Source organism: Solea solea, chromosome 11 (assembly GCF_958295425.1).
Source record: "Solea solea chromosome 11, fSolSol10.1, whole genome shotgun sequence".
NCBI lineage: Eukaryota > Metazoa > Chordata > Actinopteri > Pleuronectiformes > Soleidae > Solea > Solea solea.
The window spans coordinates 6194385-6208357 of record NC_081144.1 but is presented as its reverse complement, the minus strand read 5'-3'; the positions used below and the strand labels follow the sequence as shown (position 1 = coordinate 6208357).

Here is a 13973-nt window from a genome sequence, read left to right as displayed (position 1 = left end):
TGTGTCTCTGTGTTTCTTTCTTTCTTTCTTTCTTTCTTTCTTTCTTTCTTACTTTCTTTCTTTTCTTGCCTGTCTTCAAGTTCTGCAAACGGACAACAATGACACTGCAGTCAGTGCAGAAGAGCACACGACATTTTCAGAGAGAGATCAATGCTGGGGCACACACGAAAATAACATCAGAGCCCCCCGGTGCAGGTGACTCTGGAACACACACACACACACACACACACACACATACATGGCTTTGCCTGTGGAAAAGTAACATGAGCTGCGGAGAGCAGCCAAAGGCCACACATTGCTCTGAGGTCATAGTGTCACAATAGAGTACAGTGTGTAAGCATTTTTAAAAAGCTGACAATTTTTAGGAAGCCTCAGATGCTTCAGAATGAGACGTCGGTGTTTACCTGGTGTTTACCAGGTGATTCAACGCTGCTGTGTCTCCTTAACCCTTAGAACACAAAGCAATTGGGCTGCTTTTTTCCATTACTATGTTCAAACGTATAGTACTGTACAGAGGTTATAAGAATGTGTAATATAGAGTGTCTTATGTCCTTTTTTTCAGCACAACCTAAGCAATCTGATGGGGGAAAAAAATAAATAATTTTCACCAACTATATAAACACACCTGAGCAAAAAGTACTCAAAATGTTTAAAATCGGATTGAATTTGTGAAATTTTGGAAACACGTCCCAGTTTTGGCTCGTTTTTATGAACAAAATGAAAAGAAAAACACAATCATTGTTACGTCATACAACTAATAAAGAATCATAACTGTGAGTCAACAACGCATAAGAAAACCTGCATTTTTTAAAGCCTGAATATGTGACTTATAAACACACACCCCCACGATGCCCACATAAGGAGTTGTGTATTATCCCCACGGCAATTTACCATGGGTGCACCTGCGGCAAAGATCTGTGTCGCGTGAGCACTAAGGGTTAAAGCTATTATAGGTCTTTGTTTTTGGTCTTAAAACAATTATGAATTTGTATACAGCACATATTCTTATTTCACTTCTGCACAGAGAGGAACAGGGAGTGACTAATCTGTGTGAGGATCACGTAGCTTGTGTGGGGAAAAAGAAATTTAGGCAGATTTAAAAATGACTCAAAGAGGAAAATCAGTTTCTACAACAGACAAAACCGTTAATGTGCTTTTTTGGTTTTGTTGTTTGCTACTTGTGACGTACAAAGCAGCATTTAAAGGGGGTTATCGTCTTCCTTTCTTGCCCAGAGTGACATCATTCTAACGGGCAGTTGGCTGGTTAGAATGGAGCTATTTCATCACGAGAAAGAGCTGAAGCAGCGATGAGAACAAGCCTTCACTTAAATAACGTCTTTGACAGCGAAATCCCCACCAAGACAAGACAAATCTTGCTTTCTGTAATAGCCCTCCTTTAACATGTAACTTCTCCCCAAAGAAACCAGCTCCCATGGTCCATGAATAAACGAGGCTTTATCTGCACCATCACCTCATTTTCTGCGTAGTTAATTCCTCAAGCCAAAAAAAAACCCCAGCAAAAGTTAATTTTATACAGTATATATATAAAAGCTCAGCTGCAGCTGCAACAGCTATATATATATATATATATATTATATATGTACAGTGCTTAACACATTTATTAGACCACCACCCAATATCAGGTTTATGCCACAGCTGCCCTAAATTAACAGCACTGGTGATTATTCTTTTTTTTTTTTTTTATGCTACTATATGGTTAATACACCAGTATGTAGAAGCTGAAAAGGATATTTTTTTAATGCGAAAATATAGCACATTGAATGCCTCATCTCTTCTGTGTGGTAGTAAATTACGGCAAAATGCATAATCAGATCTAGTCAGATCTAGTACACACATGTGGAAAGTTACACTCAGTACGTCCTTGTCCCAGTGTCCAGGTACTAGACAGTTGACCTATGATGTCACAGACCAAAACAACATTAGTTGGTGCATGCCGAGTCTTACTGCCATGCATGACCTCTAAGATATTCAGTTCTTTGAGCCGGCAGAGCATTTTTTTCCCTCGTCAGCCAAAGAATTTTCACCATGTTGTCTTTAAATTCCAGGTCAAAGCCTGGGGGTGGTGGGGGGGAACACATGCAGAGCTGTTGTGCCAGTTTCGGGTCTAATTAACCCTTTAAGCTTCAAAATGTCCGTCTGGACTTTTTTTTGTTGCTTATTTTAACCATAAAAGGGCCTGAAAATGATCCTGTGAGTAAGTGCTTTCGCCCAATTTTCCAGAATAACTTTCAATATCTGGCAGTTATTCGCAATTTACTGCATGTTAAAATGGAAACAACACTGCAGTTGTACACGAACACCAGTTTTTCTTTAAGAATAGTACCAAAATAACCAGCCCAAAACTGTTCCATTTTTCAGTACCCTTCACTTGAGGAAAATGGTACGGTACGAGTGAAGTTAGACCCATGACATTCAGCTGGTTAGGCGACAGAAAAACATCACTCCCTGTTGAGACAAATGGCGTGTTTCCACCGCCTAGCCTCGCCTCGCGTCGCCTCAGCACAGCACGGTTAAGTTGCGAGAATCAAGCCGAACAGTGCCGAACTGTAGATCAGTTGAAAAGGCTTAACAATCTCAATATTTAACAGAGTAGTCTGGTGTATTTAGCGACAGCACTGCTGATCACAAACCCTGCTGCTGTATTTCCGTCCAGTGACTGTGCTCCGGTCATGTAAGAAGGACTGAACAAATAGTTTTAATTAAGTGATTCTAATGATTCAGTTACACTGAAAACAGCTGCTTTACAAGTCACTAGTCATTGTTTGTGTGTGTCGTGTGTAAAACGAAGTCACCGCAGTTTCATGCAGCCGTGCAGTGATGACTCCGCCCACGATGAGTAGGTACTATTTTTATAGTGGAAAACCAACCTATGGACGTCCTCTGTTGTTGTCTGTTGTGTTGTTTGCTTCAATATCATTGTTTGTTGTTGTCGCACCGGTACAACGTCGCGTTATGTGTCGTGCTACTAAGTAAATATACTGTTCTCAGTTGAAAGGTGAGTCAGGGCTTTACCGTTCCAAACCGAACCGCACTGTACCAAACCAAACTGGAAACACGGCTCACGATCTGACCCTGAACCATATACTGACACAACAGTATATCAGATTTTAGTAAATGTACAAATTAAAGTGTTTGATTATAATGTAACAAAGGCCGCACATCACAACAGGAAAAGGACATATATGTGTATGATGATGATGATGATGATGATGGTTCAAGTGGTATTTCTCCCTGTTCTCCTTTAAATAAAGACCCAGAATGCCTTGCTTCGGCCCTGTCAGGCCAGCCTGTGTCATTCTGGGTCTTGCCTGCTCAGTCTGTCACTAAGGGCTGGAGACCAATGAGACACCGACACAGTGTGTTGACAGATGGAGACAAACACACACTGCACAAAACACACAGCATTAGAATCACAGAAAACAATACATACATGAATACATGATAAATAAATTAATTGGATTGAATTAAATAAATAAAAATCCCTTTCTAGTTGAACGGCCCATAAATGATGCCGCACACCTCTCTCTCGCTCTCTCTCTCTCTCTCTCTCTCTAGCTCGCTCTCTCTCTCCGAATAAAACCGACAGTTTCCGCGAATGTGCGAGCTGCCTCCCTGCAAGCAGCCATAATTGGGATTATTCAGGAATAATTCGCCTAATCCAGCAGCGTTGTTTTTGTTTTTTCTTTTGTTTTTTCCCTTTTTAGTCGTAGTTCCCACTTTTTAATTCTCATTATTATTATTACCATTATTGTTTATTTTTCATTTATTTATCTCTACGTACGAGACGTGGCCTCGCGGCAGCGCGTTTGCAGTGTGGACCTCCCTCATCCCTGGATTAGCAGAAATTATAATAATAATAATACTAATAATAATCATTATAATAATTATAATAATAACAATAATGCATGTGTTCTGTCGCCGCCGAGGCGTTTTTTCTTGTGGACGGTTGTTGAGATGTAGCGCACCGTCGCTGGACAGCAAAACAAAGACCGCATATTTCCACAGCTCCGGGTAAATACATCGCCCCCCTTTTTGTGACTGAAAGATGGGAAAAAGAGACGCGTCGAGGCTTCTGTCTGTGTGGACTAATTGTTCTGCTGCCACCAGCCAATATACATGATGATGATGATGATGATGATGCCAAGGCGATTCTTTTAAGGGGACGCGCGAGCCTTCTTCTTCTTCTCTTTTTTGGTGGGTGGGTTATTGCAAGCATTGAAAATCTGACATCATTTGGATTTTATGAACTGAACAAGATGTGTGTGCGTGTTTTTTTTTTTCTTCCTCCCTCTCTCCATCGCCCTCTGGAAAAACCATCCTCGACGTGATGCAACATAGAATCTGTTTTCTCGGATGATATTCAGATTAAATGAACAACATCCCTCCCTGTGAAACAGGGTGGCAGTGGATTTTTTCGCCCCCCTCCTCTGCTCTCCTCTCTTCTCTTCATACCTACATCCTAAATGTGGCTTCTTCATCTTAGATCTTTTGTCCAGCTCTCCACCTCCATCATTACACAGCCTCTCCTCCGTCTTATGTTTATTTTATGCTGCTCAATTCGATCCATTCCCTGTGATGGTTTTATGCATAACAGGTGTTGTTTGAGCCCGAGAGCACAGCAAGAGCATGAAGCCTTATTATTATGACTCCTATTATTATGTGTTTTCCTCTCGGTTTAACAAACAGTGACACACAAAGAGACTTGGATCCTTTTTTTTATGATTATTGGGTTGATTCTTTTTTTGTATCGTGAGAGAAGACAACATCTCTTCAAAGATGAGGATATGAAAGGTAGGTTATCATCACACACACACACATGCATGTGTATGCACACACACACACACACACAAACGACACAAAAACACCCAGCAGAGGTGATTTTGACACCTGTTCGTCTGTGTTTTTTCTCCCTCTCCAGTGTGTGTTTGTGGCCCGAGCAGCCGTCTAAATCAGGAGAAATCAGATTTGTCAAAGTGGCACAGAGCTGTTGTGTATGTGTTGATAAAAATGAGCCTCTACAGTCACAGCGAATCATGGCCTACATAGACAAGGCCCACCCAGACAGGCACAGCTATGTTTTATTGTCACCTTGTGCTTGTAAATTTCATCGTGAGCACAGACTCTGCATCCTCACAAGTGAGGTGTAACCATTTAAAAACGTTCATGTTTTTCCTTTAAGCAGGGAGGATTTCAGCTGCGAGGCCCTGGTAATCACATTGATGATTTTTCCTCCCTCCACATTTCACACACAACAGTCTACGGTATAAAAAAAATTAAAAAAATATAAAAAAAAAACCAAATGGCTGCCTGCTCTGCCGTTATATTCTCACATTTGCTATGTGCTGTGAATGGTACAGATGACACCCTCACACACACATGCACGCACACGGCAGCCGAGAGAAAGCAGAAAATGCTCATTTACCACATCTCTGTTTGTTGGACATAGCCAGTGTTGGTTGTACTGTGTCTGCTCCATCCCCCTGTACACCCCCGTGCATTCACTCAAACACCCACACTTGCACAAAGTATGTGAGCTGTTGTATCTTAGCAACGGCCAAGGTAATTACTGAGAGAGCCAAGGAGCTGGCATGCTGTAGAGCTGCTGATCTGATCCCAGCCTCAGAGAAACAGGAAGGCAGAGATTTCCTCTGTGTTCCCCCCGACACAGCACTTCTACATCCATGCCGTTCAGAATTTGAACACCGCTTCCGTTCGGCGGGTGCTGCTTCACAGCTAAAAATGCTCGTCAGACATCTTGTTTTTTCTTCAAAATGTGTCTTTCTGTCCGCAGGTGGTGTGCTTGTGGACAAAGAGGAAAGATGAGTCTGTCAGGTAGAAAAGATCCTCGCAGCCTCTCCTTGTAAAGACGAGCGAGCGGAGGGAGGGAAGAGACAGCGGCTGTAGGTGGATCAGTTGAGATCGTGCAGGGTCGAGCGAGGCAGGGCGAAAGAATGGCGAACCAGAGCTTTGCTATCGATGGCCCTGGCAGTTTGCTGGCTGTGCTGGCTTCACAGAGCGGACTAGCAAGAGGCGGAAGCAGCAGCAGCAGCAGCAGCAGTGACGGCAGCAGCAACAGTGGAGGAGTCTCTGCCACAGATATGTCTGCCTACTTTAAGCTGGTCTTCTTGGGTCTGATCATCTGTGTCAGTCTTGTAGGCAACCTCTTGGTCTCCATGCTGGTGCTAAGAGACAGGACACTTCACAAGGCTCCCTACTTCTTCCTCCTGGACTTGTGCCTGGCCGATGCAGTTCGCTCGGCCGCCTGCTTCCCCTTTGTGCTGGTCTCTGTCCACAACAGCTCGGCCTGGACTTACAGTGCCTTGAGCTGTAAAGTTGTGGCTTTCATGGCCGTGCTGTTTTGTTTTCACGCTGCCTTCATGCTGTTCTGCGTGGCCGTCACGCGCTACCTTGCCATCGCCCACCACCGATTCTACGCCAAACGTATGACCATCTGGACCTGTGCCGCCATCATCTGCATGGTGTGGACACTGGCCGTCGCCATGGCGTTCCCACCGGTCTTCGACGTGGGGACATACAAGTTCATCCGCGACGAGGATCAGTGTATTTTTGAACACCGCTACCTGAAGACCAACGACACCCTGGGCTTCATGCTCATGCTGGCTGTGGTGGTTCTGGCCACGCACGGTTTCTATGCCAAGCTGCTGCTCTTCGAGTATCGGCACCGCAAGATGAAACCCGTCCAGCTGGTGCCTGCCATCAGCCAGAACTGGACCTTCCACGGTCCCGGTGCCACGGGTCAAGCCGCAGCTAACTGGATTGCAGGGTTCGGTCGTGGTCCAATGCCACCCACTCTGTTGGGCATCAGGCAAAATTTACACAATCAACACCGGCGGCTGCTCGGGATGGAAGAGGTGAGGTCAGAGCGGAGGCTGGGCAGGATGTTCTACACCATCACCCTGCTCTTCTTGGTCCTCTGGGCTCCCTACATCGTGGCATGTTTCTGGAGGGTGTTTGTCAAGTCCTGCACCATCCCTCACAGGTACCTGTCCATCACGGTGTGGATGAGCTTCGCCCAGGCTGGAGTCAACCCCATCTTCTGTCTCCTGCTCAACGAGGACCTGAGGAAAGTGCTGAGAGCTCACCTGCCCACCTACTGGAGGACTAAACAACACCTGCCCCAGGATGAGGCCTACTGCATCATGTGATATGACATCAGCTTAATGACGTGAATGTTTCAGGTTTTTTGCGGGAGAGTGTGGGCGAGTAGAAGTGACGTAATGCACCTTGGTTTCAGTAGAAGTGTCTGTTTTGTTGTTTTGCACAACAAAACCAAAACATTTTCGCCAACAAATGCAGGCACAGCGCTACTTTATGAAGAATGTTGACGTGTGAATAAATGTGTCGCGGGTGCAAAGGTTTTTGAGCGGGGGCTGAAAAGAGAAGCAGCACCCCCCACCCCCCACCCCCCACCCCTCCCCCGGTAACTCTTTGATGGTGTGTATTTCTGATGATGTACCGTGCGATAACTAGGTAGGAGAGATCACCAACAATCACCGCTCCGACTCGAGTGTGACAGATGCCATTTTAAATTGATGTTGCCTTATTTCAGAGGGACACGCCCCAGAGTTTCCAACTGAGGAACATTTCCTGTGTCACACGAGGCACAGAGCAGACACACGGAAGGGTTCAGATCCTCGACAAAACATGTGCTGTGGACTGTGAATGGAGAACGTGACACTAACTCTGAAACACATCAATGAACACATCAATGGTCTGCTTTTGATTGACAGACCACTCTGGACTCTGGTCTTTTCATCTATTTCAAAGGAGACTGCGAAACATTGAATGGACCCAATAACCTTGGACACATTTAAATAGCTGTTGTGACCCTAAGAAGCCCCTAACATGCTTGATTTTTTTGGACTTGATTTTAGGGCCTGTCGGGTTTCTTTGTATCATAAAAAAAAAAAAAACTTGCCTGTTTTTCCTTTACTTTGTAAACAATACATGTTAAGCAGATTACACTATTTTGAAATATGACTTGATTTGATATTGTATAGACTGTACAGGAATGTATATTCCTGCTTGTGTGTTTTTATATAGCATTTGTGTGTGTGTGTGTGTGTGTGTGAGAGTGAGAGAGAGGAAGAAAAGAAGAGGGGAGGGTGAAAGGAAAGAAAGACGGAGATAAGTAACGATCGCAAAATAGGTTCCAGTACAAATTTGAGTCAATACGAAAAAACGGCCACCATCTTGTGGTCTCACAAGTCACGCCAAATTGAACGGTCATCATATGGAAATGTATCCTTTAAGTGAACAGATGTATTCCATATGGTAATGTACAGGCACACATGTGCAAATAAAATAAAGACGGGAACCGCTGAATTAGAAAACGACGTCTGTACATTACAGTCAGTAGGTTTTAATGACTTGAACGGTGATGTGTAAATTAAGACTTTAAAAAAAAAGAGAAAAAATCGTTAGCAAATGAACATGTATTTGCAAAATGATCTTGAGAATGTTTTTTTTTTTTTAAATATACTATTATGAGAATACAAAAAAAAGAAAAAAATGATGCGAATAATAATGCGAAAGGAAACTTGAATGTTACCAGGCCCCCTCTTGAGATTCCTCCTCGACCTTAATGTCAACAGTTGTGTGTCTGGATCGCGGTACGTTGAGAATCAAAAGCGACTTAAAGCCGGACGCGAACTCCGGAGAGAGAGGTTTGGCAGTACGGAAAACCCGGCGTAGACTACATGGAGCTGTCTCCCCAAATTAAGACTCATGTAAACGGAAAATGTCCGACTTACAGTATGTTTAAGCATAGATATATTTGTGCGGTCAGTTTTTTCTAAATGTGGACACTTGCACAGCATACTGTTATAGCATGCATTCCACTGCATTTCATAGTAAACAGGGATTACAACTTGTACAGATGTCGACACGCGGACGGACAAAAGTGAAAAAGTGAACCTGGGGTCCATCATTTTTACGTCTGGCATTCCTTTTTGCGAGACGATATCCTGTAAGTGTACAGTTTAACCGAGGTGGTTCTTTTGCCCACTCATCAATAAAGACTCTACTTTTGATGCATTCTGGAGTTTTGTGACCTGTCTGCATGTTGACAAGGCCTGGAGAACACTTCACTGGGAAATAGACTCCTATCAGCACACATAGCGCAAATGACATCCTGTGTGTATCCCTGAGTGCAGAAAAGGTGATTTTTTTTTTCTCTCTCTCTCTCTAACGCCTCAGTCTTATTTTAGCCTCGTGAAATCAAGATGTAATCTCCTGGAAGCACTGAATAACAAAACACTCCAGAGTCAAAATGACTCTTTTTTGTATTTCTCTGTCCAGAACCAGCATGTCAAATCTGAAGAGACGGGTGAACAAACACATAATAGAGTGATGATTAGACTCAAGGACCAAAAATGTGCTTGAAACCAACAAGTAGGGTATTTTTAAATAATATATATGTATATATATATATATATATATATATATATATATATATTTAACCATGAATGAAAAGTAGATGATGGAAATTGTTAAATGATAGTGTCACAGAGTAGCACCAACAAAAAAAGAGTCATAAAGTCAAGAACGTAACTAAACAACACCATGTTTTCAAAAGATCCAGTGTATGAAATCTGGGTGAAATTATTTCAATTTGGCGGGAATTATAGTTACATATATACAAGTAAATGTAATTGTTTTGTAAGTAATTGAATATTGGGCCAAAACATCATATTTAAAATGTCTTCAGTCGCAAACAAAAACCCCTGCTTGCCGCATTAATATTTATTGTGCATCATTTCAGTTTTAAGAATTAAGAATGCTTCTTCTTTGAGCCTAACATATGATAATCGTCCTTTAACAGACATTTATTTACTTCCCAAACCTGGCTGTTAACATGACAATAGCAGTGTTTTTATTATTATTTTTCAAACCAAACATTTAGTTTATGTTAACTGTCAGTTCTAGCAACACAATCTATTTGTATAAGTTCATATTTTTTTCAGAATAAAAGCTCGGAACGCTTCATTTTTTTGTGTGAAGACAAGCTAATCATTTAAGATCGTTCAATCATCTGCCGGGCCAAATGCTAATGCTGATGGGCCAGTTTTGGCCCACGGGTCACCAGTTGCTGACCACTGGTGTAGAATCACCTGATTGTATGAATGGCTGTTTTTCATTTTGTTGTGTTTTGATGGTAACTGCAGACTACACAGGTTCTCCAACACACTTGTGAGGCAACATGCCACTTTACCAATAAATGTTAGTCGAATTTACATACTGCACCTTTAACTAATTATGTAATATGTCCTATTATCACTAAAGGCTGTAGGAACAAAGTATCCACTGTTTTATTTGATACAGAAATCAAGCACTTAATAATTTCTGACTAAATAAACTTTCCATTACTTAAGTAAAAGTTCCTTTTTTGAAAAAAATCCCTCAAATGTTCCTCAGCTTGTGTAAAATTATGAAGCAAAGACAAACATTTTGTGAGGTCTTTCAAATACATTAAGAAAATGATTTAAAACACTACAGTATAACATTAAAGTACAGTAGTAACACAGTAACATTATCATGATTTTGTAATGGGGAGGAAATATTATGTAGCATGGTAATTACAGTGTAACAGTGTGGTAACAAAGGGATAATATTACAGTAATACTATGCTTTTTTCCCAAATAATTATCCACACAATAACTTGGTTATGAGAAAGTGTTCATCTTAGATATGAACTATAGTAATATATGCAATAATTCCACATAAAATCTAGAGGTGATGACTGTAAAGGCATGAAAATAAGATTTCTTTTTGTGCAAACAGAAATCTGGGTCTATTTACTCAAGGGACTAGAAAAACACAGCACATTTCAAATTCATAATTAAGCAAGTATCTGGATTGCAGTCGTTGAAGAAGAAAAAAAACCAATAATGTACTCTTAAGTAATGGAAGGCACTTTTAAATGTCACGGAGGGTTAACTCCTCTGCAGAATCAGAAACATAAAGCACATCAATAAAACACTTCTTATACTGAATCCCCCCCGGAGTGGTGCAACACATCCTCCACATGTGCAGCCAACCTTAGCACAATTATTCTGACATTATAAAGAAGAATCGGGAAAAAAAAGGGTGGGAAGAAAGAAATTTTGTTTAGTCTTAATTAGGACCTGACTGAAACCCAGCGATGGTGTGATTGTCTATTCTCCCCGTCAACACTTAGCCTATATTTTGAATTTGAATGAGAGATGATTTCCTATTGTGTGTGTCTGTGTGCGCTGATTGAAAATGATGTTTTCACGGTGAAAAGCATCGCCTGTGATCGCTCTCTAACTGTCCAGGTTTAGCTTTAGGTTCTCTCTCCGTCTCCAGGTGCTTATTTTTAGTTTTCTTCCCACCTCTCTCGCCGAGATTCACCACAACAAAGGCCGTCTTACTCATTTGTGAAAACTTATGCTCGCCCACCGTTTGTTCTGAAGACGCAGAGACGGCGTTGTGTAGAGAGGGACAGAGAGTTTCTCACAGGAGAGGAGATAGTTTAGTGTTTTTTGTTTTATCAGCACCTGTCCTGCCTGTTTCAGACAAAGACCCTGTCCTGACAGCAACCGTTCATTGTGCGCTCACTCGCTCACATCACAGCACCCTCATCTGAGTCACCTCACCAAACTCAAGCCACTGAATTTGTGGATTAATCATCCATGTTGTTAAAAATGTTCGGCTCAAGATTCCTTCATGTTATCCTGATTTACTACAAAGCAGCGACTTCAACATGTTTAGATTTAGCTGCTGTTAAATCAGGACAAACTCAAAAGGTCCCATGATGAAAACAATGAGGGGTCAACATCTTGTTTTTGCTGTGTTACTAACAGAACACTGGATTCTTCTGCCATGAACAATCTTTAAAAGGAGATGTGATAACATGGTAATAGAACTGGAAGCTAAATTATAAAAGACGCGTTAGTGACAACATAGTATTGTGTTAAAATGACAGAGATTACAGTTCTTACACAGAAACGACCCCATGTTTAAGTCCCTGCATTAAAGATAAGCAGAACATCATGTTATAATGTTGAATTTCAACATTATAACATGATGATTACCAATTCTTTTCACTAGTATTTTCATATGAAGGCATTACTCTATACTAATTCTCATCAACCAAGTCGTTACATGGAAATTACTTTAGAAATATGAGACAATTAGCTTCTTATTACTGAACTGTGACGTCAAAGTTTTATCGTTATTTCACATTATATTATTTAATATCACATTGCTATTGCATATTATGACGTATTTGATATTGATAAAGTGATTAAGAGATATTTGGGTGTGGGTTTGATTGCAGGTTGCTCCTAAAATGGAAAACAAGTGTGTCAACATGTTTGTATAATATTTAACACAAACTGCAGTTCTTGATGGTGAATGTTTGCAGGTTTCTAAACCAAACATGACAAATGAGTTTAGGAGAATTTAGGCCTAATGGGGGCCCTACACATAATTTAAAATTATAAAGAAAACTGGCCCAAACTGACTAACAGTGAACAATATAACAAAAATAATATATAAGGATATGTTTATCAAATTTAAATTTAACATTGAATTGTATGTATAAGCTTTAATTACAATTGTCTACATGTTGTTTTGACACTATTTTATTTCACTCTCCATTTTTGTTATTTATCTATTCATTTTGAATCATATTTTTTTTTTTTTTTCACACTGAGATAAAAAAATCTCTTTTTCAAGTGTGTCCTGGCCATGACAGGCAGCAGAAGCACAGTTACATAGTACAACAAAACAGTCAGCAGCCATACATACTATAAAAAACATGAAATAAGCAAATTTCAGGACCACAATCATAATCATAAAACCCAACACAATCATAAAAAAAACCATAAATCAGCAAGGGCATCGATCCAAATCGTCCAGCACTCTCGTAAAAACATCCAGTGAGACCAAGTCTTTAAGTTTCAAATTTTTCTCTAGCTCATTTCAGGCAAGTCTTTTTTCCTAACTGGACCAACTTATTGAAACTGCCATCCATTGAGCCACATCACTACACAATGTTTAAACACAAACGTGCATCTTATATCGCACTATAATGTATACTGGCGGCATCAAATGCAACACATTTATTCACACCTGCTGTGTGGATCATGAAGAGCCACACAACGATTTACACTCTCGTACATTTGACCACTATACTACACCGAGCTCTTCACACGTTAGTATTTCCATTTTTAAAAACGTAAAGGAAATGACACACACACACGAGGCGACTGCCAGTTACGTTATTTTATTCCGTATGTGTATTAAATAACATATGAATCAGCATAACCCGAAAACACACACACACGCACACACACACATACAGATAAGTACAAACGCATACTTAAAAACCACACTTGTATATTTTTAGGATCAATCCGATTTGCCTATGACTGACTCTGGCGTGAATATCATGCACATGGATAATTATGCAAACAGGCAAATAGCAGAACTGAGAGCAAATAAAGGCGTTTTTTTTTTTTTTTACAACACGTGATTACACTGCTTGAGTAACAGTTACATAAACCGTGAACTGAATCTATGCCAGAGGGACCGCCCGTCCGTCCGTCGGTGTGCTACAGTTTTCTCAGGAAGGTTGCGTTGCGTTGTGTTGTGTTGTGTTCTTGTCGTGTCAGTCAGTCATTTCTGTGCGAGTCGGCGTTGAAGCCACGACACATGCATGGGAGAAGTGTTTCCGTCTTATTTTGATTAAAAGCAATGTCTCAGCTGCAGCTGTACAAGTACACACACACACACATTACCCACCCATTCTTTAAGACAATCCCTACCACCTACACAGCATATCTGATTGCACTTTAGTATCATTAAATTAAACATTTAACGCCGCCTCTTACATTCCAGTGAAAGTCGTATTGGACGGATACAGCAGCAGGCTATTTTTTTCTGTGTGTGTGTGTGTGTGTGTG

General features: G+C 41.1%; 1 protein-coding gene across 1 annotated transcript; it reads left to right on the top strand.

The window, feature by feature from the left end:
- Positions 1-3614: 3614 nt before the first annotated feature.
- LOC131469200 (probable G-protein coupled receptor 173) lies at positions 3615-8342 on the top strand. Its single transcript, XM_058644134.1, has 2 exons — positions 3615-4812; positions 5813-8342. Exon 2 carries the CDS (start codon positions 5973-5975, stop codon positions 7185-7187), a length of 1215 nt encoding a protein of 404 aa, XP_058500117.1. The 5' UTR covers positions 3615-4812; positions 5813-5972; the 3' UTR covers positions 7188-8342.
- Positions 8343-13973: the final 5631 nt, after the last annotated feature.

Bases quoted from the DNA above. Each gene is read 5' to 3' on its own strand.
- LOC131469200 (XM_058644134.1), top strand. From the start codon at position 5,973: ATGGCGAACCAGAGCTTTGCTATCGATGGCCCTGGCAGTTTGCTGGCT.